General features: G+C 45.2%; 3 protein-coding genes across 3 annotated transcripts in view; 2 read left to right on the plus strand and 1 right to left on the minus strand.

Annotated features, from left to right (window-relative positions):
• Window positions 1–7,875, plus strand: part of cul4a (cullin 4A) — an 18,442-nt gene extending 10,567 nt beyond the window's left edge. The window contains exons 12-20 of the mRNA XM_084399305.1: window positions 770–874; window positions 963–1,073; window positions 1,650–1,735; window positions 2,411–2,518; window positions 2,785–2,898; window positions 3,280–3,385; window positions 3,460–3,632; window positions 6,050–6,202; window positions 7,104–7,875. Of these exons, the coding sequence (XP_084255431.1) occupies window positions 770–874; window positions 963–1,073; window positions 1,650–1,735; window positions 2,411–2,518; window positions 2,785–2,898; window positions 3,280–3,385; window positions 3,460–3,632; window positions 6,050–6,202; window positions 7,104–7,199 (1,052 nt within the window). The 3' untranslated portion in view covers window positions 7,200–7,875. The remainder of the gene's footprint in view (window positions 1–769; window positions 875–962; window positions 1,074–1,649; window positions 1,736–2,410; window positions 2,519–2,784; window positions 2,899–3,279; window positions 3,386–3,459; window positions 3,633–6,049; window positions 6,203–7,103) is intronic.
• Window positions 7,876–9,078: 1,203 nt separating this feature from the next.
• Window positions 9,079–24,091, plus strand: lamp1a (lysosomal associated membrane protein 1a). Its single transcript, XM_084402285.1, has 9 exons — window positions 9,079–9,343; window positions 13,030–13,145; window positions 13,303–13,519; window positions 14,193–14,357; window positions 19,218–19,426; window positions 19,516–19,638; window positions 20,095–20,161; window positions 21,238–21,405; window positions 22,362–24,091. Exons 1-9 carry the CDS (start codon window positions 9,292–9,294, stop codon window positions 22,499–22,501), a joined length of 1,257 nt encoding a protein of 418 aa, XP_084258411.1. The 5' UTR covers window positions 9,079–9,291; the 3' UTR covers window positions 22,502–24,091.
• A 1,279-nt stretch (window positions 24,092–25,370) lies between these two features.
• The window catches only part of grtp1a (growth hormone regulated TBC protein 1a), an 18,641-nt gene continuing 16,511 nt past the window's right edge, over window positions 25,371–27,500 (minus strand). The window contains exons 6-8 of the mRNA XM_084399320.1: window positions 26,891–27,063; window positions 26,625–26,810; window positions 25,371–25,696 (exon numbers count right to left, since the gene is read on the minus strand). Of these exons, the coding sequence (XP_084255446.1) occupies window positions 25,604–25,696; window positions 26,625–26,810; window positions 26,891–27,063 (452 nt within the window). The 3' untranslated portion in view covers window positions 25,371–25,603. The remainder of the gene's footprint in view (window positions 25,697–26,624; window positions 26,811–26,890; window positions 27,064–27,500) is intronic.

Consider the following 27,500-nt stretch of genomic DNA (forward strand, 5'->3'; position numbering starts at 1 on the left):
TTCAAATTCAGCAATAAAATCAGTTATGAACTGTTTCTTGCGCTCAGATAGATTTACAGGATTATTCCAGGTCACTCTGTGATCCTCCAGCATGACATTGATCTGAGGCGCTGACAGGAGAGGAGCTGGTGTTAAACCAAGGGTTCCAATAGTTGTGGAATGCTTATATTTCAGGGAGAAAAAAAGTTTTATGATAAGAATTATTTTCTTTCAATTATTTGACTAATTAAAGGTTTCTAAGATTTTTGTGAATATTTTAAATGAAAGACTTGAAAAGCAAAAACATATTTTCACAGTCAGTTTTGCTCAAGGGTGCCAGTATTTGTGGAGCTCACTGTATATATAGTCTTTAACACACACACTCTCTCACACACACACACGCACACGCATGCAAACTCATGTCTCACTCACACACACACACACACACACACACACTCATGTCTTACACACACACACACACACACACTCTCTCTCTCTCTCTCTCTCTCTCTCTCTCTCTCACACACACACACACACACACACACACACACGTCTCACTCACACACTCTCTCACATTTCTGATTATCACTGCTGAAAACCGTTGTGCTGCTTCAGATTTTTGTGCACATTTTTCATGATTCTTTGATGACCAAAAAAAAAAAAACAGCATTTCTTTGAAAAAGAATCTTTTGTAACATTATAAATGTCACTTTTGATCAGTTCAGTGATGTCATTGATGACTAAAAGAGTTGATTCTCTCGGCCTGGTGTAACTGTGTGTGTCTCTTCAGCGAAGTATGTGGACTCTAAACTGCGTGCGGGAAACAAGGAGGCCACAGAAGAGGAGCTGGAGAGGATCCTGGACAAGATCATGATCATCTTCCGCTTCATCCACGGTAATCTGCCCTCCAGCGCCGGTCGAGTCTCCCTCATTTATACAGCGCTTTAACAATCTGTGTGTGTGTGTGTGTGTGTGTCCTGCAGGGAAGGACGTGTTCGAGGCCTTCTACAAGAAGGATCTGGCCAAGCGTCTGCTGGTGGGCAAGAGCGCGTCGGTGGACGCAGAGAAGTCCATGCTGTCCAAACTCAAACATGGTTGGTTCTGAATCTGACTTCTCATTGGCCGTCAGACCGTTACCGTGGAAACTCCACTGATCAGTTTCCTGGCAACGAGGTCACATGATCATGTGAACAGGAAGTGACCACGCATCTGTGGTTGAGTTGCTGGGTTTTTTTTGCCTTGATTTCAGTGTTAATTTGAGTTTTGCCGTGAAATCAGACCCAAGTCAGTTTCACTGTGACTAATTAAACGGCATTAGTTCTTAAAGCTGCAGTGTTTCATTCGTGTGTTTTAAACCCCGTCTGTATTAGTGCATTACTGTCACATTTCACAATTCACGTTTACAGGAAGTGCATGAGTCCATATTTAGAGTGATCTGTTATCAGAGGAAACTGTGTAAGTTGTGCATTTCAGAAATGTACATTAGTGTATTAATTTAAATAATGTAATAATTTAAGGCAGACAATGAGCTCCTTGAAGTAATGAATACTTGTTTGTCAACAATGTTAACAAATACAACTTTTTAATTTCTGCGCATCCGCTGCAGTATTTCCTCTGTGAAGTGACGTACCGTGTGTGTGTGTGTGTGTGTGTGTGTGTGTGTGTTGTAGAGTGTGGAGCAGCGTTCACCAGTAAACTAGAGGGGATGTTCAAAGACATGGAGCTGTCTAAAGACGTCATGATCCAGTTCAAACAGGTGTGTGTGCACAGAGATACAGTATACACACACACACACACACACACACACACACTCAGCGGCCACTTTGTTAGGTTCACCTTAGTAGTTCCGGTTCGGACCCCCTTTTCATTCTCCTCTGACCTCTGACCTCAACAAGGCATTTTCTCCCACTGGGTATTCAGATCATTCTGTGTGTGTAAATCTTTCTGAAACACCAGCAACCATCCCACGTTCAGTCACTTGAATCACTTCTTCCTCAGTCTGATGCTCAGTCTGAACTTTAGCTGATCGTCTTGATCATGTTTACATGCATTGAGTTGCTGCCCTGTGATTGGCTGATCAGATATTTGCGTTAACGAACGGTTGAACAGGTGTAGATAATGAAGTGGCCGGTGAGTGTATATACGTGCATGCATAAATATATAGAAGTAACAAGTAACATTGAAAGCTGCAGTCCGTAACTTTTGCACTAAGCTTGCAGACACACACACACACACACACACACTTTTATCTCGATGTGTAAATAAGATTGTACCGCAGACCTGCTGTGAGGTGTTGCATCTCTCCAGCTCCTCACACGTGGTTTAATATCTCATGAGATCAAGTGTGTTGTGTACGGGCGGCGTGTGATATGAGAGAACTAATACTGCTAATACTGTGTGTGTGTGTGTGTGTGTGTGTGTGTGTGTGCAGTACATGCAGAACCAGACTGATCCCAGCAACATCGAGCTGACCGTCAACATTCTGACCATGGGCTACTGGCCCTCATACATCCCGATGGACGTCCATCTGCCCGCTGAGGTGTGTGTGTGTGTGTGTGTGTGTGTGACATTTTTCTGGGCGGAAGTGTGTTTTTGTGGGAAATGAGGTGGACAGATGATTGTGTGTGTATGTGTGTTTTTGTGGGAAATGAGGTGGACAGATGATTGTGTGTGTGTGTGTGTTTGTGGGTGGAAGTGTGTGTTTCGGGTAATGAGATGGACAGATAACTGTGTGTGTGTTTGTGGGTGGAAGTGTGTGTTTCGGGTAATGAGATGGACAGATAACTGTGTGTGTGTGTGTTTCAGATGGTGAAGCTTCAGGAAGTGTTTAAGCTGTTCTATCTGGGGAAACACAGCGGGCGTAAACTGCAGTGGCAGCCGACACTGGGTCACGCGGTGCTGAAGACTGAGTTCAAAGAGGTGAACCCACGACACACACACATATCAACACACTACCAGTCAAAAGTTTGGGCTAAAAATCAGTTTGCACAGAAATATGAACTGTTTTCAACACTGATAATAATAATAATAAATGTTTCTTGAGCATCAAATCATCATATTAGAGTGGTTTCTGAAGGGTCATGTGACACTGAAGACTGGAGTAATGATGCTGAACATCAGCTTTAATCACAGGAATAAATTACACTTTACTATATATATTCACATAGAAAACAGCTGATTTACATTATAATAATATTTCACTGTTTTTACTGTATTTTTGATCAAATAAAGAGTAGAAGAGACTGTAAACTAGGTTGATAGTGACACTGAACTGACCAATCAGCACGCGTCTCTCTGCAGGGGAAGAAGGAGCTGCAGGTGTCTCTGTTTCAGACTCTCGTCCTGCTGATATTCAACGAGGCCGACGAGTGTTCGGTGGAGGAGATCCGTACGGCCACAGGCATCGGTACGTTCAGTGTGTGTGAGAGAGTGAGAGAGTGAGTGTGAACTCTTAGTAACGTGTTTTGTTGTGTGTGTCAGAGGACGGCGAGCTCAAGCGCACTCTTCAGTCTCTGGCGTGTGGGAAAGCACGAGTCCTCAATAAAACTCCCCGAGGGAAAGAGGTGGAGGACGCAGATCGCTTCCACTTCAACAGTGACTTCAGACACAAACTGTTCCGCATCAAGATCAACCAGATCCAGATGAAGGAGACGGTGAGTGTGTGTGGGAGAGTGTGTGTGGGAGAGTGTGTGGGAGAGTGTGTGGGGGAGTGTGTGTGGGGGAGTGTGTGTGAGGGAGAGTGTGTGAGAGTGTGTGAGAGTGTGTGAGAGTGTGTGAGAGTGTGTGAGAGTGTGTGAGAGAGTGTGTGAGAGAGTGTGTGTGAGAGTGTGTGTGAGAGTGTGTGTGAGAGTGTGTGTGAGAGTGTGTGGGAGAGTGTGTGTGGGAGAGTGTGTGGGAGAGTGTGTGGGGGAGTGTGGGAGAGTGTGTGGGAGAGTGTGTGTGAGAGTGTGTGTGAGAGTGTGTGTGTGAGAGTGTGTGTGAGAGTGTGTGTGAGAGTGTGTGGGAGAGTGTGTGTGGGAGAGTGTGTGTGGGAGAGTGTGTGTGGGAGAGTGTGTGGGAGAGTGTGTGTGGGGGAGTGTGTGTGGGGGAGTGTGTGTGAGGGAGAGTGTGTGAGAGTGTGTGAGAGTGTGTGAGAGTGTGTGAGAGTGTGTGAGAGTGTGTGGGAGAGTGTGTGGGGGAGTGTGTGTGGGGGAGTGTGTGTGAGGGAGAGTGTGTGAGAGTGTGTGAGAGTGTGTGAGAGTGTGTGAGAGTGTGTGGGAGAGTGTGTGGGGGAGTGTGTGTGGGGGAGTGTGTGTGAGGGAGAGTGTGTGAGAGTGTGTGAGAGTGTGTGGGAGAGTGTGTGTGAGAGTGTGTGTGAGAGTGTGTGTGAGAGTGTGTGTGAGAGTGTGTGTGAGAGTGTGTGGGAGAGTGTGTGTGGGAGAGTGTGTGTGGGAGAGTGTGTGGGAGAGTGTGTGGGGGAGTGTGTGTGGGGGAGTGTGTGTGAGGGAGAGTGTGTGAGAGTGTGTGAGAGTGTGTGAGAGTGTGTGAGAGTGTGTGTGAGAGTGTGTGTGAGAGTGTGTGTGAGAGTGTGTGTGAGAGTGTGTGTGAGAGTGTGTGTGAGAGTGTGTGTGAGAGTGTGTGTGTGGGAGAGTGTGTGGGGGAGTGTGTCTGTGAGTGTGTCTGTGAGTGTGTGTGTGTGTGAGTGTGTGTGAGTGTGTGTGTGTGTGTGAGTGTGTGTGTGTGAGTGTGTGTGAGAGTGTGTGAGAGTGTGTGAGAGTGTGTGAGAGTGTGTGTGAGAGTGTGTGAGAGTGTGTGAGAGTGTGTGAGAGTGTGTGAGAGTGTGTGAGAGTGTGTGTGAGAGAGTGTGTGAGAGTGTGTGAGAGTGTGTGTGAGAGAGAGTGTGAGAGTGTGTGAGAGTGTGAGAGTGTGTGAGAGAGTGTGAGAGTGTGTGTGTGAGAGTGTGAGAGAGTGTGAGTGTGTGTGTGGGAGAGTGTGTGGGAGAGTGTGTGGGGGAGTGTGTCTGTGAGTGTGTCTGTGAGTGTGTCTGTGAGTGTGTCTGTGAGTGTGTCTGTGAGTGTGTGTGAGTGTGTGTGTGTGTGAGTGTGTGTGAGTGTGTGAGAGTGTGTGAGAGTGTGTGTGAGTGTGTGAGAGTGTGTGAGAGTGTGTGAGAGTGTGTGAGAGTGTGTGAGAGTGTGTCTGTGAGTGTGTCTGTGAGTGTGTGTGTGAGTGTGTGTGAGTGTGTGTGAGTGTGTGAGAGTGTGTGAGAGTGTGTGTGAGTGTGTGAGAGTGTGTGAGAGTGTGTGAGAGTGTGTGAGAGTGTGTGTGAGTGTGTCTGTGAGTGTGTCTGTGAGTGTGTGTGTGTGTGAGTGTGTGTGAGTGTGTGTGAGTGTGTGAGAGTGTGTGAGAGTGTGTGTGAGTGTGTGAGAGTGTGTGAGAGTGTGTGAGAGTGTGTGAGAGTGTGTGAGAGTGTGTGAGAGTGTGTGTGAGAGAGTGTGTGAGAGAGTGTGTGTGAGAGAGTGTGTGAGAGAGTGTGTGAGAGAGTGTGAGAGAGTGTGAGAGAGTGTGTGAGAGTGTGTGAGAGTGTGTGAGAGAGTGTGAGAGTGTGTGTGAGAGTGTGAGAGAGTGTGAGAGAGTGTCAGTGTGTGAGACACGATCAAGGTGCAGAATCCACAAACAAAAGCCCACTGTTCCAGACTTTTGAAAATCACACAAAGATTCAATTCAACTCACGTTTATTTGTACAGCGCTTTTCACAATACTCGTCATCTCAGAGCAGCTTTACTGAAGTGCACGAGTCCACATTACAGTTTAGAGAGATCTGTGATCAGAGGTGACTGTTATGCATTTCAGAAATGTACATGATGTATAATGTAATAATTTAATGCCGAAACAATGATCTCACTGAAGTAATGAAAACTTGTTTAACAAATGATTGACATTTAGAAAAAATGAGCATTGGTGCGTTCAGTGAAAGGTTTCATCTGTAACATCGTGGTGTTTTCCTGAAACTCTGATGGCTCAGTAGAACGTGAATATGCAGATGGTCATGTGACGTTGCAGATGGTCATGTGACGTGTGATGTCATCCTCAGGTGGAGGAGCAGGTGAGCACCACTGAGCGAGTGTTCCAGGACCGTCAGTATCAGATCGACGCTGCAGTGGTGAGGATCATGAAGATGAGGAAGACCTTGAGCCACAACCTGCTGGTGTCTGAACTCTACAACCAGCTCAAGTTCCCCGTCAAGGTGACGCACGCGCACATCCGTCACACGACCAATCCTGTGCTTTATACAGCACTGATCCATCAAAGCAGAACCCAACACAATCAGACTCTGCTGTACAGCAGCTCTACAGAAGTAGACCCGTAGCCTGATCAACATAATGCGGGAGAAATTCGGTATATTTATAACATGATACAGTTTAGCAAGCGTGCAGAACACCATCACGACTGAAAATGGGACTGATTTCATATGGCAGTTCAATTAACAAGTAATTAATATTAAGTCACTTGCAATTTAGACGCAATATTGACTGTTTTTGTTCTATTTTAGAAGCGGAAATAGTTCCAAACAAAGATCTCAGCAGAACCACAGGAACACTCGTGTTTCATTACCGAATGATTCAGTGTTTTACGAATCGGTTGAGTCAAAGATTCAATGACTCATTCATAAACAACTCCCCATTCCTGTACGAATCAGCCGTTTGAATAAATGACTCAATGACTCGCTCGTTTAGACGGCCTGCTGCCGCCACCTACTGGTGGTTTAGTATCGTGTTTCTTTCCAACATTTCTTATTTGTATATCCAAAAAATATCTTCTCATAACATTATTTAATGCAGTTTTCATTTTTCATTATATTTTTATTTACTTTTGATTGCTAGCCCTATAGTGTCTTATTATTCTAATTTATTGATCAAATAAAGCCTTTATAAAGGTTACAATATCATAAACATGCAGATTTAAATATGCCATAGCTGACTGAACACCCATGAGGATATTGCTTCAGAAAAAATTATATTTACAACACACACAAAAAAATCATTTTTTTTCTGTACAAGCACATTTTTTACTCAGACAAGTGAGTGTCTTTTAAGCCTCCATGTGTCCTCATAACTCCCATGATCCTCTGCTCTCCCTCTGTTCAGCCGGCAGACCTGAAGAAGCGCATCGAGTCGCTGATCGACCGGGATTACATGGAGCGGGACAAAGAGAACGCCAACCAGTACCACTATGTGGCGTGAGCTCCTGTCTCCCTCCGCAAGGGCTTCTGGGCCGACCCGGCGCGTGACGCTCACTGACGCTCGGCCTTCTGGGACGCTGAGCCACTCTAGCATGATTGCGATTTGCGAATGAGATGCACTTTTCTTTGTGTTTGTTGTTCTTGGACTTTATGTTTAGTGTGTGTGTCGAGTCTCTTCTACTGTAGCGCCACGTTACGTGTGTTTCTTTTAGACTTCGGTCGTCATGATGCCAGAATCATGTTGATGATGCGAGTTCTGATGCTGCAGGGTTTGACAGTTACCCGCTCAGGCAACGGAAACCAGACAGGATTTCACACACACACACACACACACACACACACACACACACTCACACTGCTGAGACTCAGTGCAGCCTCTCAAACTCGTCATGATAGACAGAAATTATTCTTTTGATAACGCAAGTGTGTGTGTGTGAGTATGAGAGAGTGTGTGCGTGTATGAGTTGGTGTGTGTGTTTGTGCATGTGTGTATGAGTTAGTATGTATGTGTCTGTCAGTGTGTGTGGGTCAGTCAGTGAGTGTGTGTGTGTGTGAGTGTGTGTGTCTGTGTGATCACCTGTATTCTGACACACACACACAGTTTTGTAGAGCAGAGGATTCTATTCTTTGTAAGCGGGCGAAGATATGAAAGAATAAATCATATTTAATTAAGATATTATGAGTGTACTGTTTATTTTGCCTCATTCTGTGTATATGATGAACTTAAACCCTTCACACACTCAGGCTTTCTCAAGTCAACATCAGAGTTTGTCATAAAAATAATGTCAAAAAGCATGTATGTATTAAAAGATGATCTTCACTAACTCACGTTTAACGCTGTCGGTTCAGTGGTGAAACACGAGTGTGTTCCTGTGAGTGTACTGGGTGTGTGTTGCTTGTTTCTGCACGTCCAGGGAAGCAGTTCGCCTCGATTCGCCACACACACACACACACACACACACACATCTGAACTGAACACACTAGTTACTCAGTTCAGTTCGTCTCGATTTTCCAAACTCTCCTGGACTAATGTGATTTTCTGCCTCATTCACAGAGTAATTCCTTGAAGAAACAAATTATGGCCGAGAGCGTGACACACACACACACACACACTCACACACATCTGAACTGAACACACTAGTTACTCTGTGATATTCTGAGAGGCTCAAGCCTTCATTAGAGGTTCAGACTGAATCGTGTGTTTTATGATTATAGGACAGAGAGGTAGAGATGAGTAAGTGTCTATAGAAGGTCAAAGGTCAAACCACTCTTTCCTGTGGTAGAGTCACTTCCTCAAACACGTTTATCTTCAGGCATGTGGCCGATGCTCATATCAAAGCGACCGGATTAAAGGTTCACAGTTTATTAGTTTTGCCACTTGCTTACTTGCGGCTCAAAAGACAATTAATATCAGTAATAATCCGGATTTGGCTGCGCTGACACAACTGGATGAGAATAAAACATCTGAATAATGACACTATTGTCTTTACAGCTGAATTTAATATTAGTTTATATTGTTAAATTAAATTTGTATCCACTCTGTTAGATGTACTTTATTTAAAACATTTGTATTATATTTTAATACATTTTCTTATTTATGTTAATCAATTAAATCATGATCAATAATTTATTATTAGATTGTTAAAGTCAAGTCAGCTTTATTTATACAGCGCTTTTTACAATACAGATTGTTTACAGTGATAGCAGGAAAATAATGCAACAAAGTGTGTTTTAGAAAATAGCGTAATTTTTGTCATCAACAGCAACATGCACTGAACACTTCATGACAGGCTGTACTCTATTGTCTCTTGTACAGTAAACACAGTGATCGCGTCTGTAATCCTGTCGCCAGTGTTTATGTACACGCAGCGTCACGTGACACGCGAGGGGCGGGGCTAAAGCGCTCTCATCACATGACTGGAACATTCTGCCTCATGACACAGTGAATCTGCTGCCAGACACCGAGGAAACATCATAACTCCGTTTATGAGCTGATAAAACCACTCATATAGACTCACAGCATCCGTGTTCAGTGCGCAGGCTTCAGTCCGCGGGGTTTATCGCTCGTTTTGGCGCTTTTTCCGACAGACGTCATGACGGTCGTTAAACAGTGTTTTTCTGCAGGTGTCTGGACTCTGCTGATGGGTAAGTCTCTATAACTCATCATTAAACATCGCGATCTAGTCTAAACCACACACACACACACACACACACACGACGGACATCGCAGTGTTATCGACGTCAAACTGTCTTTAGCGCTCTCTGACTCACTGACTGACTAAAATAACGAGTTTAACCAAACAGAGTCAGTTTAATCGGTGTGTGTGTGTGTGTGATGAGTCACTTTAGTCCTTTTATTCGCCATTATGTGCTTTCATCTGAGGTGTTTTGTTATATAATTATTTTAAAGAACTAAATTTCACGTGAGTTGTTTAACGCGCGGCTGACGTCACCTCGATGCGTCACGTGATCAGAACAATAAGCAGAACTTTCAGTCCGAATAACTATATCTTACTGAACCATGAAGATTCATATCAATATCCGTCAATAGGCTGGAGGAGCAGCTCGGGAGGGAAACAGCCAATCAGCGGATCTTTACATGTCATGTGACTTATCATAAACCATTAAAGACAGTCCTACTGTGAGCTGGGAGGTTGTTAAGCGATGGTTTATTGTTTCTGCTGAAGCAGTCTGCATCATTTCAACTTGTTTGTTTATTTATTTTAAAATCAGATAAAATCAGGAAAAACTCCTGGTGGAAAACTACATTACCCATAATGCTGCAGAGAAACCTCCACCAATCAGAGAATCGTGACAAGCGCACTGAATTATGTAATCGGGTCTCAGTTCGTAAAAATATTGTTTTGATATACACAATCTTTAAATCCATTCCCTCATCATTTTTTAATGTGGAAGTCCGCGCTCCACCAGCTCAGCTAGCGCGTGCAGAAGGACTGAACCATGTGGCGCGTCAGCAAGGGGTGGACCAGTCAATCAACACAGTTAATCAGCCGATACACTAACTTTACATTTCATCTGACATTCATTAGGAAATGAAAATATCCAGGTAAAATAAGACATATTCCAGACTTTAAGGGCCCTCTCTCCCCTTGGGGCACTGGGAATCGGCACTGGGAATCGGCACTGGTACTGGTTTTACAGTCCGACGCCCCGGTCATTAAAGCTGTTAGCGCCAGTCTTGTGTTTTTGTTTGATTTTTCAAACACTTTTTTAACGCTGTGATTGTCCTTTGTCGCTGGTTGCTTTGGTTCATGGATTATTAAAATGTCACTCACACACTCGCACATTTACACACACATTCACACACACACTCACACACAAATACACACTTGCGCACAAATTCAAATACACACCCACAATCTCACACACACACACTCGCACACAAATTCACACACACACTCAAATACACTCACTCACTTACTCACTCACTCACTCACACACACACACACACACACACACACACACTCACGCACACAAATTCACACACTCGTGCACACACACAAATTCCCGTACACAAATTCGCACACACTCACACAAATTCTCACACACACAAATACATACAATCACACACTCGCGCACAAATTCACACACAAATACACACACTTGCACACAAATTCTCTCACACACTTACACTCACTCTCTCACACACATGCACACACACTTACAGACACACACACACACAAATACACACGATCACGCACGCTCACACACATACACACTCTCGCATACTCGCACATACTGACACAATCACTTACACACTTGCTCACTCACTCACTCACACACACTCTCACACACACTCGCCTGGTCGCGATCAGTCATGTGACATGCGTCAGTCATTGACATCAACACTGTTATTGAACTGATGATCAGTGTGTTCCTCTCAGTGATCATGTGACTCCAGAATGATCTGGGACTCGCACTATTGTTCCCTTGAGCTGCTGCTGTAAATGTGTGTGTGCAGCCGGTGTGTGTGTGTTGGTGCAGCTGCTGCTGTTCATCATCTCACACACACGTGTGTGTGTGTGTGTGTGTGTGTGTGTGTGATCAGCTGCTCTAGTGAATCACACTGATTATCAGGAGAACCCAGTGGTTCGGTGTAGTGTGTGTGTGTGTGTGTGTGTGTGTGTGTGTGTGTGATCAGAACCCAGTGGTTCGGTGTAGTGTGTGTGTGTGTGTGTGTGTGATCAGAACCCAGTGGTTCGGTCCAGTGTAGCTTGTGTTCATGTTCTCAGAATCTGTTTTTAGTTCTTTGCTTGTCATTTGCTTATTTTTCACTTAATAGTTTGTGTGTGTGTGTGTGTGATCAGCTGCTCTAGTGAGTGTGTGAGCGCGTGTGAGAGACACTTCATGATTTCACAAACTCTTGGTCATGCCGAGATTTCACAAGAGTTCCCCTTCACAGTTACAGGATTATTTTGCACAGTTTAAGCAGAAGTTTATGAATGAAACACACACACACACACACACACACACACTCACACACACTCACTTCGCTACAACCCGCCAAAATAAAAGTTTGGTTTATGTGAATCGCTGACAGAAATATTTTACTGTTAGAATGTTTTTCTCTTTTGTTTTCCAGAAAATAAAAGGAGTTGTTATATTATTTTCCTCTGTTTCCTGATAAATGTGTATCAATCAAACACACACAGCTTTTCTAAACCCATAAAACATCATGTTTATCATTGATTAGCTTTATGAGTTGCATTGATTCATCTAGTTGTTCTTTGATTATTAAAACATTTATTACAGTTTTTTCCAATTACTAACACACAATTTTGCAAACTAGGCTGGTTTTATCAAAATACTGAACACAACTCACACACACACACACACACTGCAGAATACCGCATATATAATATATTATCAGCATCTACACTGGGCTGGACACAGATATGCTCACAAAAAACAGTAAACTGAAAAATATTGAAGTGTTAGTAACAGTTAAGCATTGCGGTGTGTGGTCAGGTGACACGTGTGTCGGCCAATCAGATCATGGAGTGTCGTTTTGAATGGCAGTGTTTTGAAATGGCAGACGTGACTCTGTCAGGTTGTGTGTGTTGTGTGTGTTACGCAGAGAACTGTGTTCAGTGTGTTTAAGAAGTGCCGTTTTTAATTGCAAAATGTGTTCAGACTTTTGGAGACGTGAGAAGAGGTTTTGCTCTGTGTGTGTGTGTGTGTGTGTGTGTGTGTGTGTGTGTGTGTGTGTGTGTGTGTGTGTGTGTGTGTGTGTGTGTGTGTGAATAACTGCTGTGTGTGTGTGTGTGTGTGTGTGTGTGTGTGTGTGTGTGTGTGTGAATAACTGCTGTGTGTGTCAGTTTAGTGTGTGAGCAATTAGAAAACACTGTAAGCCATTAAAACGGAATCCAGATGATAAATGAAAACCCCCAAAAACAGGGAATTCGGGAAAAGTGTTGAAATTGTGAAAATAGATGTTGTGAGATTACTTGCTCGTGATGCTCATGTTCAGATGATGTCACTTCCTGTGTGTCACATTTTATTGTTCCTTTTTTTTAAAGGGGGAACTCGTGTGGGAAAGGGATTGTGGGATGCAGATACATATATATTTTTTAGTCGTTTAAAAACTGTTGAAGAGAAGATGTGAGAATGATGACGGAGGCGATGGGTTAAACAGAGCGAGTTTAACATCAGCTCTGGTGTGTGTGTGTGTGTGTGTGTGTGTGTGTGTGTGTGTGTGTGTGATGGCGCCCTCTGCTGGACACTGAGGCTCACGTCTCACTCAGGTCGACTGACAACGATGATGATGATGATGATGATGATGATGATGAAGGTGTGTGTTTGTGTTTCAGGGTGTGTGTGTGTGGCTCATGCTGTGACATTCGAGGTGACTGACGGAAACTCCACCTGCATTAAAGCTGAACTCAACGCAAACTTCAGCATCTCCTACAACACCACCAATGGAACGGTACAACACACACACACACACATACACACACACACACACTAACCCGACCCCTAAAGCTACCCATGTCTTTTTTAGTTTTTATAATATAAGTTATAAAAAAAAAAAAAAAGTATTTGCTATAGATATATTTCCTGAATATGTGTGTGTGTGTGTGTAGAGCGAGGCAGTGTTTGCGATGCCCTCCTCCGCATCAGTGGGCAACGGTAGCTCGTGTGGCGGCGCTGATGTTCCTCCAGAGCTGGTGATGTCGTTCGGTGCGGGTCACATGATCTCTCTCGTGTTCTCCAGCGACGGGCGGCTCTACAGAGTGACCAACATCAGCCTACAGTACAACCTCAGTGACCCCGACACCTTCCCACAATCCTCCAGGACAGGTCAGTCTCACACACACACACACACACACACACACACACACACACACACAACCTCAGTGACCCCGACACCTTCCCACAATCCTCCAGGACAGGTCAGACACACACACACACACACACACACACACACACACAACCTCAGTGACCCCGACACCTTCCCACAATCCTCCAGGACAGGTCAGTCTCACACACACACACACACACACACACACACACACACACACACACACACACACACAACCTCAGTGACCCCGACACCTTCCCACAATCCTCCAGGACAGGTCAGTCTCTCACACACACACACACACACAACCTCAGTGACCCCGACACCTTCCCACAATCCTCCAGAACAGGTCAGTCTCACACACACACACACACACACACACACACACACAACCTCAGTGACCCCGACACCTTCCCACAATCCTCCAGGACAGGTCAGTCTCACACACACACACACACACACACACACACACACACAACCTCAGTGACCCCGACACCTTCCCACAATCCTCCAGGACAGGTCAGTCTCACACACACACACAGACACACACACACACACAACCTCAGTGACCCCAACACCTTCCCACAATCCTCCAGGGCAGGTCAGTTTCACACACACACACACACACACACACACACACACACACAGTTTCACGTGTGTTTCTGCCTGCAGGGGTCGTATCCGTGACGACGAACTCCTCCGAGATCTCAGCGCGGGTGAACAGCACCTACAGGTGTTTGAGCTCCTCATCCATCAGTCTGAGCGCAGGAGTGAACGTCACCTTCTCAGACCTGCGGATGGAGGCGTACATGACCACAGCTAACCTCAGCTCTGACGGTACGTGTTTCAGGTCAGGGGTCACATGACCACAGCTAACCTCAGCACAGACGGTACATGTTTCAGGTCAGGGGTCACATGACCACAGCTAACCTCAGCACAGACTGTACATGTTTCAGGTCAGGGACATCATGTGGTCTTCAAACTCCTCCCACTTCTGAGGGAACCAGCCTTTTGAACGAGTTCTTTTCATGAACCGGTTGAACAGGTTATTAAATTGGTCTTTCATGTGTCTGGGGCTGCTGACTCATGCAGGAAACACAGTAACTCTAACAACTCTATTTATCGTGCATAAGTCTACACCCCCCTCAGAGTGTGTAAGAGCACCCGGGGGGAAATGTGTTTTGGTGGTCCCTTTAACACATTCTGTTGACTTAGTAACTTTGCAGCTACATGTCTCCTTCAGGCGGGCATACACTGCGATTTTCGTCTGATTTTGAGCCTAATTGTGACTCGTGCGACTCTTTTTCGGGTCGGGAAGATTTTCAGCTTTGCCGTGCGTCGTTTGTCCTGCAGTGTTCGTGCCGTGTACAGGGGGAAACGAGAGGCGATTAACCTCTCCCGAACGGCAGTCGGACGGTCGGATGAATTGCTGGCATGTTAGAAATGTTGGTCGCTCCTCGTGACTATATCGCACAGGTAAAGCAGGGCTACGAACCGATCGCCCTAAGCTCAGTGTTTCCCCCTCACTGCACCTGTGCGGAAACAGAAGCTTCATCTGCAGCAAAAAGAGGGAGATCTTTAAGTTCTGTAGTTCAAACTAGCTACACATTACTGTTGCTTACCTCCGGTTCGTGCTGCACACCGGATTAACCATTACCCACGTCTTCCAAGCCACCTGCGATGTACACTTTGCCCCTTTTATTAATTTGTTAAACAAATTTAAATTTCCATTGATGAATTATTGCAGTGTTCGGACATATTAGACTGTTAATAATTAATTACATGCCTATAATTCACTGTAATCGACCTAAATGTTTTAGACAATTTTCAGTGAGGAGGAGTAAAGCTTCTGTGTGATATTTTATTATCCTCACAGTGTGTTGGTTATGCAGTGATGCGCTATGAAATTATTGCGTGGCAATTTAATTATAATAGCCTATCAATTTAATAATAAAGGTAGCCTAGGCCTTCCCTAATAATAATACAATAATACTAATAATAATCTAATACATAAATTGGAAATGCTAAATCATCTTGATGTTGATAGCTGATGCTTGTTTTGACAATATCTCTGGATACACGATATCATCTATAGGTGCAACCCGGCACAAGGGTTTATCGCGCTGATTCACGCATATTTCACACCGTATAGTGTGAGCGGTGAAGTCGCAGCTCGACGTTCGGGCCGTATAGTGTGAGCGGTGAAGTCGCAGCTCGACGTTCGGACCGTATAGTGTGAGCGGTGAAGTCTCAGCTCGACGCTCGGGCCGTATAGTGTGAGCGGTGAAGTCGCAGCTCGGCGTTCGGACCGTATAGTGTGAGCGGTGAAGTCGCAGCTCGACGTTCGGGCCGTATAGTGTGAGCGGTGAAGTCGCAGCTCGACGTTCGGGCCGTATAGTGTGAGCGGTGAAGTCGCAGCTCGACGTTCGGGCCGTATAGTGTGAGCGGTGAAGTCGCAGCTCGACGTTCGGGCCGTATAGTGTGAGCGGTGAAGTCGACGTTCGGGCCGTATAGTGTGAGCGGTGAAGTCGCAGCTCGACGTTCGGACCGTATAGTGTGAGCGGTGAAGTCGCAGCTCGACGTTCGGACCGTATAGTGTGAGCGGTGAAGTCGCAGCTCGACGTTCGGGCCGTATAGTGTGAGCGGTGAAGTCGCAGCTCGACGTTCGGACCGTATAGTGTGAGCGGTGAAGTCGCAGCTCGACGTTCGGGCCGTATAGTGTGAGCGGTGAAGTCGCAGCTCGACGTTCGGGCCGTATAGTGTGAGCGGTGAAGTCGCAGCTCGACGTTCGGGCCGTATAGTGTGAGCGGTGAAGTCGCAGCTCGACGTTCGGACCGTATAGTGTGAGCGGTGAAGTCGCAGCTCGACGCTCGGACCGTATAGTGTGAGCGGTGAAGTCGCAGCTCGACGCTCGGACCGTATAGTGTGAGCGGTGAAGTCGCAGCTCGACGTTCGGGCCGTATAGTGTGAGCAGTGAAGTCGCAGCTCGACGCTCGGACCGTATAGTGTGAGCGGTGAAGTCGCAGCTCGGCGTTCGGACCGTATAGTGTGAGCGGTGAAGTCGCAGCTCGGCGTTCGGGCCGTATAGTGTGAGCGGTGAAGTCTCAGCTCGACGCTCGGACCGTATAGTGTGAGCGGTGAAGTCGCAGCTCGGCGTTCGGGCCGTATAGTGTGAGCGGTGAAGTCTCAGCTCGACGCTCGGACCGTATAGTGTGAGCGGTGAAGTCGCAGCTCGGCGTTCGGGCCGGATAGTGTGAGCGGTGAAGTCGCAGCTCGACGCTCGGGCCGTATAGTGTGAGCGGTGAAGTCTCAGCTCGACGCTCGGACCGTATAGTGTGAGCGGTGAAGTCGTAGCTCGACGTTCGGGCCGTATAGTGTGAGCGGTGAAGTCGCAGCTCGACGCTCGGGCCGTATAGTGTGAGCGGTGAAGTCGCAGCTCGACGCTCGGGCCGTATAGTGTGAGCGGTGAAGTCGCAGCTCGACGCTCGGGCCGTATAGTGTGAGCGGTGAAGTCGCAGCTCGACGTTCGGACCGTATAGTGTGAGCGGTGAAGTCGCAGCTCGAAGCTCGGACCGTATAGTGTGAGCGGTGAAGTCGCAGCTCGAAGCTCGGACCGTATAGTGTGAGCGGTGAAGTCGCAGCTCGGCGTTCGGGCCGTATAGTGTGAGCGGTGAAGTCGCAGCTCGACGCTCGGGCCGTATAGTGTGAGCGGTGAAGTCGCAGCTCGACGCTCGGGCCGTATAGCGTGAGCGGTGAAGTCGCAGCTCGGCGTTCGGGCCGTATAGTGTGAGCGGTGAAGTCGCAGCTCGACGCTCGGACCGTATAGTGTGAGCAGTGAAGTCGCAGCTCGACGCTCGGACCGTATAGTGTGAGCGGTGAAGTCGCAGCTCGACGCTCGGGCCGTATAGTGTGAGCGGTGAAGTCTCAGCTCGACGCTCGGGCCGTATAGCGTGAGCGGTGAAGTCGCAGCTCGGCGTTCGGGCCGTATAGTGTGAGCGGTGAAGTCGCAGCTCGACGCTCGGACCGTATAGTGTGAGCAGTGAAGTCGCAGCTCGAAGCTCGGACCGTATAGTGTGAGCGGTGAAGTCGCAGCTCGACGTTCGGACCGTATAGACCCCTTTTGCGCCGGCGTCACAGTTACGTCACGGCGCTAGCTGGAGGCAAAACAAAGGGAAAACTGGAGGCGGCCAATACAAACCAGCACAGATTCGGCTACATAATAAGGAGCTTAAATTATTATTATTGTTATTAAATGTCATCTTGTGTTGTTGGGTGCAAGAAGCGACGGAGTACAGGCTCCAATTTGAAATTTGATCGTGTAATGTTTTCTAAATGATTGTGATTATTAGTGATTCATCTATGATTGTATACATTGTTTTGATTGATTGTGACTGGACTTTTTGAAGAACCTGGTAAGAAAGGGTAATCAAATACATAGTTAAAAAATGAATATGCCGTATGTGGAATTTTTATTTCTAGAAAATATTCACATCATTAAAATTGCACCGTAATGTCACTCTTTACATTGTCGTCTTCTGTCTGGCCGTGGCGCTGGCTAGGCAGAACTGCGGATCGTAGGCAAGTCTTGTACGTGACCATTTAGTATAGGCAGCTAAAGATTTATATGCCCTCAGTTTCTCTTTACCCTCGGTTTCTCTATCGGGTAGATGTAGAAATCAGGCCACTCAACCGGAGGTAGCGCTAACGCTAATCCTGTCAGATGGTCCATCCATTGACTGAGCGTGTATGCCGGGTCAGCCAATCTGGGATGTCCGTTAAAATTAACTTTTGCAAATAACAGTCGTGGTCCTGGACAGTGAGTGGCCTTGCACATTAAGATAAAATCGGATTTTCTCCAGTCATTGTTAAAAAACAAGCTAACAAAACTTGCACACTAACGTTAGTGAAGCGGCCAGAGGGATCGTTCTGCCTCCAGCTAAGCTCCGCCCACAAAAAAAGTCACCATGTTTACCAGCTGAAAAGGGTCTATAGTGTGAGCACATAAATCCTGAGCTTTGGCTTTACATCGCATGCGATCATCTCGTTCAGTGTGAGTAGGTACCTTGCTGAAATCGCACAGTGTATGCCCGCCTTTATTGTAACCCTACCAGTCTACTAATACTCTACTAATACTCTACTAATACTCTAATGTAGGGCTGCACGATTAATCGCACTTTACATGAAATCGCACTTAAACCGAGTTGTATCTCGATCATGAAATGGCCAAGGCTGTGTGTGTAATGTGCAGCGTGTCAGTGACGTACGGCTCAGCAAACGCGGCTCACTCTGACAGCACTGAGTTTGAGTCGCTTATAACGAGCATTTGAAAAAACAACACGCGTCAAACATCTTTACAAACACCAGAAGCATTTATGAACCTCGTCCAACAATCTGTACTCTCTCTTGCATATGTAACAGCGACTGAGGAACAGAGCGATGTAAAGAAACCAGGAACTGCTCAAAATGCTGACAGAGAGTGTGAACCGAATCAAACACACAACACTTCACACTGACACTCCTGGTGTGTGTGTGTGTGTGTGCGCAGGTCTCCACTCTGGTGTGTGTGTGCTCTGCTCACTGGTCTGGGTAATGACTCTGTAGAGTTACAGCAGAACCTGAGTGCGTCTCATCTCTGATCATGTTTGCATCATTGATTCTGTGTAATAAAGCTGAGGTGTGTGTGTGTGTGTTGTGTAGAGAGTGTTTGCAGTGCTGATCAGACGTCTACAACCGTCGCCCCGACACAAACACCCAGAACCACAGCTGCCCCCACCGCACCCCCCGCCCCCCCATCCACCCCGGCCCGGGGCAACTACAGCGTTACCAACGGCAACGGCACCGTCTGTCTACTGGCGCTGATGGGGCTCCAGCTCAACATCACACACCTCTCAAAGTCCCTGAACAAGGTGACACACACACACACACACACACACACACACACGTCCTGCTCTGGTCATGTTTCCCGCCGCTGACTCTTCCTCTGACCCCTCCACAGAGCGTCAGTGAGGTCGTGAACCTGCAGCCCAACAGCACCAGGGCCTCGGGGTCGTGCGGGGTCACGGTCGCCACCCTCATGCTGACCCAGGACCTGACCAACCTCACGTTCACCTTCACACAGGTCAGACTCTCTCTGTTCCCTGTGTCTCTGTGTCACGTGACTCTTCCTCCCTCTGATCATGTCTCGTGTGTCGCTGCAGAACTCAATAATAAAATAATAATATAAGATGATATTTCATGACTCTAGATGGGCTTATATCTCTATATGGAGTAAATGAGCTGTTCCTCTGGGTCCTAAAGCCAGTTTCTCTTCAGTGTGCATCAGATATACATGTAGACATTATACAATCATGTTTTTGGTAAAGTTTGAGCATTTTTAGTTTATTTTTGAGCATTTTTAGGTGTTTCTATGTGAACTGAAGCATTCCTCACATCCCATTCATTCCTAAGGGGGTCAAATTGACCCGTGAATGAAGGATTCGTTACTTTTTTCAATTTTAACCACAAAACTCCTCGAATCCACTGTCTCTCTCTGATCATGTGACTCTTCCTCCCTCTGATCATGTCTCGTGTGCAGAACTCGACCACGCAGAAGTTTCATCTGAGCGCTGTCGTCGTCTCCGCCTTCTGGTCCGACATGACGGGTGAGTGAGTTCAGGACTCCAGACTCTAGTGTTAGTGTTCAGTCAGGGCTTTTCACACTTCTCCTATATCAACATGTTGATCCGTACGTACTGTATATGTACATGTATGATGATTCACGGTACACATGAGAAATGCTTTGGCAATACAGTATAACCGTCTCCATGCCGATAAAGCACATTTTGAATTGAATTGAATTGAAAGAGAGAGAGACGTTTTAGAAAATGCTTGAACACCGAATTGATTCCCTGTTTCGAGTTTCTTTGCTCTTTAACGGACACACACACACACTCACACTCACACTCACACTCACACACACACACACACACACTCACACTCACACACACACACACACACACACACACACACTCACACTCACACACACACACACACACACACTCACACACACACACACACACACACACACACACTAGTCTAAATACTTGTCTAAAAATGAGTCTCGACAAGTATTGTCTCGGTTCTGTCATCAGTGAACAGTTGAGAAAGAAACCGGATGTTTTCGGTCTTAAAGTGACAGTAGCCTAATATTCCTGCTGTCGTCTGTGTCATTAATGTTAATAAAACAGCAAAATACAGCTTTAACAAAGATGAAACTATATTTCATTTCTACAGTGAACAAAGTGTTGTTTTACATTTTAGGCTTAATTATTAATTTCTGTACCTGAATACTATTGTAACTTTATTTAGTGTTCATCTCTGCTTGTAATTTGTGTATTTGTTCTTATTTTATCACTGACTGTTCACTTGTTTTTAATAATGTGTGAACTTTATCAGTTAGGCTAGTGGTTTTTAATGTGAGATCGAAAAACTTCAGGTGAGCTTTTTTAGTAATAAATGAAAAGCAAATCCCCCCCCATTGATTGATTGATTTATTTATTCATTCATTCATTCATTCATTCACTTATTTTATTTTTGCTGATCCGATCCGTGAATGTTGTGCGCCGTTGCTCCACTGATTGGTAGTTGATCCACAGCTGACTGTATAATCCAGAACGTTCCTACAGTGTTTCTGACTCCCAAAAGCACAGCTGATGATGTTGTTCTGCTGGTTTGATAGATCGGTTCGAGGCGAGTAACGTCTCCCTGGACCTCCTGCAGTGCAGCGTGGGTCGCTCCTACATGTGCAGCACTGAGCAAACGCTCGCTGTGGTTCCCAGCTTCTCCATCAACACCTTCAGTCTGCAGCTCCAGCCCTTCAACGTCACCGAGAACCGCTTCTCTGCAGGTACTGACCCGTGTCATGTGATCCGCGGCTCACAGCCGACCCGAAGCCCGGAAGTAATACTCGTCCAGAAAGCTTATTTTATTTCATTTTGATAATATCTTTTCTATTTTTTTAAATGCTATTTTTTTGGAGATTTATTTTATGTTTTATTTTATTTACCTTTTAAATGACTAGATTTGATCAATAAATAATACATAAATAGTCATTTAAAAATTAAACTTTCAACTTAAATTCAAAATAACTCACAATTTCACGCATTGTGTCTCTTTGCCGACCTCTTGTGGAAATATAATAATATAAGATGATATTTCATGACTCTGGATGGGCTTATATCTCTATATGGAGTAAATGAGCTGTTCCTCTGGGTCCTAAAGCCAGTTTCTCTTCAGTGTGCATCAGATACACATGTAGACATTATACAATCATGTTTTTGGTAAAGTTTGAGCATTTCTAGTTTGAATTTTGAGCATTTTTAGGTGTTTCTATGTGAACTGAAGCATTCCTCACATCCCATTCATTCCTAAGGGGGTCAAATTGACCCGTGAATGAAGGATTCGTTACTTTTTTTCAATTTTAACCACAAAACTCCTCGAATCCATTAAAACAAATTCTGTGTATTCGTGGTTCAAGTGCGACAGAAGTCCTGGAGTCTTAGACCCCTCTGATTAACACTCAATTTCTGAAAAGTTCAAAATGACCCGAGGGAAGGATGAGGGTTAAGTCAGTCACTGGGAGTTTGATTCCTAAAGAGTCTGTGACACATCCTGTGACACGACTTCTGACTCAACCAATCACGTGAGTTTAGGGCGGGGCTATCTGACTGACTGACCAATGGTGGACGTGTGTTTGAAACAGCCATTAATGTTGCAGTTCTGTGTGTAACATTCAAAATCAAATCAAACCAACAGAATAACACCACTGACCAATGGTGTGTGTGTGTGTGTGTGTGTGTGCAGCGGAGGAGTGTCGTGTGGATCGGGAGAACATGCTGATTCCCATCATCGTCGGAGCGGCTCTGGCTGGTCTGGTTGTGATCGTCCTCATTGCGTATCTGATCGGCAGGAAGAGAACACACGCCGGGTACCAGACCATCTGATCTTCATCATCACCATCATCATCATCCTCCGTCTGGGCTGTGATTGGCTGCAGCTGGACTGAGTGAGTGTGTGTGTGAGCGAGAGCTGGTTCATTCGGTTCTTCCTTGCTGTGAGGTCAGAGGTCAGGGGACACTGGTGTGTGTGTGTGTGTGTGTGTGTGTGTGCGACTGTCGTCTGTCTCTCAGCGACTCGTTTTCTGTTGTTCAGTTTCCTCCTTTAAAGCCGTTATATTAAAGAATCTGTGTAAATAATGATTGCTTTAGGTCAGAGGTCACGAGTGAGATCAACCAGTTCATATCCAATGAGTCTGACAAACCTTCACTCGTCCTCTTTTATAATAATCATTCAGAAATAATGTCATTTTTTTATTATTATTATTATTATTATTATGTTTTTATTCAATGTCTTCAGTAACACTTTAATAAGCTCTCATTTGTTGACATCAGTCTTTAACATGCATGAAAACATTTATGATTTTTTTTAATATTAGTTAGCAAAAATGTTCATGTTCTTTCATTAATGATGAAACTTATGATCTTAAATGATTAGTAAATGTTGAGATTAACATTAAAAGTAGTTATTTGTTATTGGACTCATGTTAACAGATGAAACCTGATTACTGTGTTCTGTGTGTGTAGTCATTTCAGTCGGCTTCCTGTAACAATAATAGAAGTGTATGACCTCGCCTCATTTACATAAGTGTGTGTGTGTTGGTTTGTGTACTACATGCATGTGCTCCTCCTGTAGTGTGGGGTCAGGGGTCAGGGGTCCGTCACATACGGAACCATTTTATTCCAAATGTAGAAATGCATAGTTTCTGTGAGGGTTTGTGTAGAGGATAGACAATATCATTAGCTCAGTATAAAGACCTGTGTGTGTGTGTGTGTGTGCGTGTGCGTGTGCGTGTGCGTGTGCGTGTGCGTGTGCGTGTGCGTGTGCGTGTGCGTGTGCGTGTGTGTGAGAGAGACAGTGAGACTGGCATTAAATGCCACATGATATTAATAATTTATGTTTGTTTTAGTTAGAAACATGAAACCTGAATAGAGCCACTGGTGAATTACCCATGATCCCCCACACACACACACACACACACACACACGCGATCAGCAGCTGTCAGTGTAACTGATGATGATGATGATGAAGGGTCAGTTTGTTGCTGGAGTGAAAAGGGAAATCGTGAGACTGTGTTTAACGAGAGTGAATGAGATCCGAGTCTGACAACGGGATGTTGTGGTTTTCTGGGATGTTTATAAGAAACTCTTCGCTGTGTTTAAAGTGCATGTCGTCTTCATCATCATCATCATCATCATCACATGTGCATCAGTGTGTTTATTACGAGCATTAAATGCTGTTAAAGGTCAGAGATCCTGATGATGATGATGATGATGATGATGAAGCACACGATCATGTCTCATGGGTTTGATCTGCTTTGGAGTTCTTTATCATGGTGAGCTTGATGGGTCACATGACGTGTCATTGGGTCATGTGACTCCAGTGCCGTGTTTGCTGGTTTCTGTTACTTTTGTAGCGAATGTTTCATTATTTTTATGCATCAGGGTTTGAGGTTAATAAATACATAATGACCTGCACTCCGTGTCTGTGTTTAATAATCACCTCAGCTGTCGTCATCAGCAGCTCCCAGAATGCAACAGTGTGTGTTTAAGACTAATGCTTCGAATGATTATATACAGTGTTCTTTTAGAACTATTTATATGCTAGAATAGTATTTATCAGTATTCTGATCAATATTCAGTTTTCATTGTAAAGTCTCGTTAGTCATGAGCGGCTGCTTCCTCTCCACGGGGAGTCTATGGCAGCCGTGTGAACCGTAAGAATGAAAACTGGCACATATGTAGTGACGGTAATGAATAACAATCTGACCAACTTTAGGGTTTCTAGGATTAACTCTATAGCGCCACCACCAGTTCAAATATTCACCTCTCAAATGGTTTTAACCTTTGAACCCTTTGTTCTAGAGAAATGTTGATCACATTCAGTGTCTTACACTAAGACTCCGCCCCTTACAGTAGTGGCCATTTTGAAAAGTACAGTATTCCATTAGTTCGCAACTCCTTCAAAATTTGCCCAATTCTTACAAAAATGGGCTCAGAAAAGATTTTTTTATTCCTCTTTGTTCAAAAGTTATGATGTCGCAAACTTACTGTCGACCCAAAATTGCTTCCGAGGCTCTGTAGTGATGGGAAGTCCAGATCATTTTACTGACTCTCTCTCGTTCATCAAAATGAACTCATCTTTATTCGAGTCATTTCGTTAATTTCAGGGGCTTTAAATGTTCTACTTTTATCAGCCTGTGCGATCTTGATCATATTTTGAGTTAAGAAATCATTATAATGCAGCCAAAGATCATTTACAGGGAATATAAATATACAATTATTTGGTTCCTTTCGTTCATGACGAATCACTTGTATCTCGGCCAAACTTTGATCGATCAAAACGGATATCTTGTCAATGCCGAATCTGGGAGACCGAGTTTGCCGGGATCAGACGAACCATCAGTCCGCCATTTTGAAATGTATCATAAATTGCAATATCTTCTAAACGATTTGACATTGGCACAAAATTTGGTATGGATCATCGACAGCATGTTCTGAAGGAACCTGAGAAGTTTGAGCACAGCGCCACCTAGTGTTCCAGAGATAGAAGGACTTTTGCAATAACTTCTGAAAACATTATCCAGATTTAGATTTCTCTGTCCTTGATTTATGCCGATTCTGATGATCTAATTTTCCATCATTTTGTTCGTCCGCCATTTTGATTTTAAATGAAAAGGTTTTTTTCTCTGCCTTGAGATTTCTATTAAATCTATTTCTTAGACTCGCTGTGAAGAGATCAAGCACACACAACCATCGGCGTTCTTTTACAGTCAGTTTTATTTCACAGTATTATTGGTCTTAAACTAAGAAATGATTGCGGTTCAGGCGAAAGCGCATCTCCAGCATCTGTGATCATTCTACATCTATACACACATTCTCAGACTTCTACAAACGTAAGAAAATACACATCTTCATGATGGAGTCTGCTAGTGCACACTACTGAGCGAGCGTCTGCAGACTAACAGTGGGAATGTTTGAGCGTTGACTTCAGGATTCTCCGGCTACGATCCGCGCGCGGCAGCTCTCGCGCAGCTTCGACACGGTGGACTTGGAGAGACTCCCGGGATCCAGGAAGATCGCCTGGAAAACAGTAAGTATCCCTGCGGATCAGTAGGTAACTGATGACATCACATGCGAACTGAATTACCTCATCAGATTCCAGAAAACTAAATACTTGTGATTAAATTTCAAAATAAATAGTACAATTTTAATTGATTGCTTAAAATTCACAAAATGGCAGTGAATTATAATTAATTGCTTCTTCTTTTTTTATCCTTTAAAGCTCCTGTACTCAATCATCTATCCCTTAACACTCATCTGTGATCACCAAAATTACATTTTTAAACGTTTTTTCCTTGAAAATAAAGCGTGTTTTTGAGACTGTCTTTGGTTCACTGCAGAGGAAATACTCAGCAATGGCGTCGACTTATGAATTTACACATGGTTTGTGTTAAAAACATATTATACACACCCACATAGACATATAAACTACATTTAAAATCTGGATTTTTGTCACAGGAGGACTTAAAATTTTCCTTTCCAAAAAAGCCTATTGCTTATTTCAATCATGACAACCCTTGAAATCGTTTTAGCTTGTTATTGAATATGGCATTGTTTATGTATTTGGTTTAAGACTAGATCTGCTGCTCCTGCAGAGCAATAATGGACTTTCTACTGTGAACAGACACACAGACACGCAGCTGTGAGCATCAGAGATCTGCTCCACAAACAGACATACACAGATCCCACAGCAGATCTAGGCAGGTGGAGCTGGGGAGGGTGAGGGGTTCAGACGAAATACCTCACAGCAAACACTCAACCAGACTCTTTTAATCTTGAGCAAGCGATCTCATTGGCTGCAGGATCAGCAGAGGCCAATCAGCTTGTGCCATGCAGTAATGATGTGATTGCTTGTAGATTGCATGTAAAGGACCGGTTTTAATTGACCATTTATTAAGATAAAAAGAGTGAAAACCCTTAAAATGATGAGTAAGGCTTTGAGTTTCACCTGCATGAAGGCGTGGCAGTCGTGGACGAAGGCTCCTCTGGTGATGCGTTTGAAGCGCTCGCAGACGTCGGGCAGGTTCTGGGCCTGCAGGATCAGGTCCTGATGGTGTCGGATCAGAGTCAGAGCCACACGGAACAGGATCTTCGAGCCCTCGTAGAACAGACAGTCCCAGACCCGGAGCACCGTCTGACGGGAGCAGAAGCAGAGGGTCAGTGCGGAGCCGGCGGGTCACATGATTGCCGGGTCACATGATCGTGCTTCCGTACCTCCACGGGCAGGACGTCGATGAACAGGCAGATGAACCAGCGCGAGACCACCAGAGACCACATGACCCCGTGATCCTGCATGAGCCGCCAGACCGCCGGAACCTTGAGCCGCACCAGCTCTCCCAGAACCTCCTGATCCGCCTTCAGACCCAGCATAGCCGGACCGTAATAATCTGAGGGTGAGGAGGAACACTGTCAAACACACACACACACACTCACACTCACACCATGGGTGCTTCTCAATATCCCTCCTCGCTCCTCGATCCTATGACCGAGAAACCGATTGAGCTCAGCCATCTTGAAGGACATCTCAATTCTCTAATTGCACCGCGAGGAATGAAGAGTGAGGAGCGAGGAATGAGGAGAGCCGACGAACGAGGAGGAGTGAGGAATGAGGAGTAAGGAAGGAACGAGGAGGCGAGGAATGAGGAGACGAGGATCGATGAGCGAGGAGTGAGGAACAAGGCAGCGAGGAACGAGGAGTGAGGAACGAGGAGACGCGAAACGAGGATCGATGAGCGAGGAACGAGGAGTGAGGAACAAGGCAGCGAGGAACGAGGAGGTGGCGAGGAATGAAAACCACGGAATGATGAACAAGGAGGAGGCGAGG

This window comes from Rutilus rutilus (genome assembly GCF_951802725.1).
Source record: "Rutilus rutilus genome assembly, chromosome: 2".
NCBI lineage: Eukaryota > Metazoa > Chordata > Actinopteri > Cypriniformes > Leuciscidae > Rutilus > Rutilus rutilus.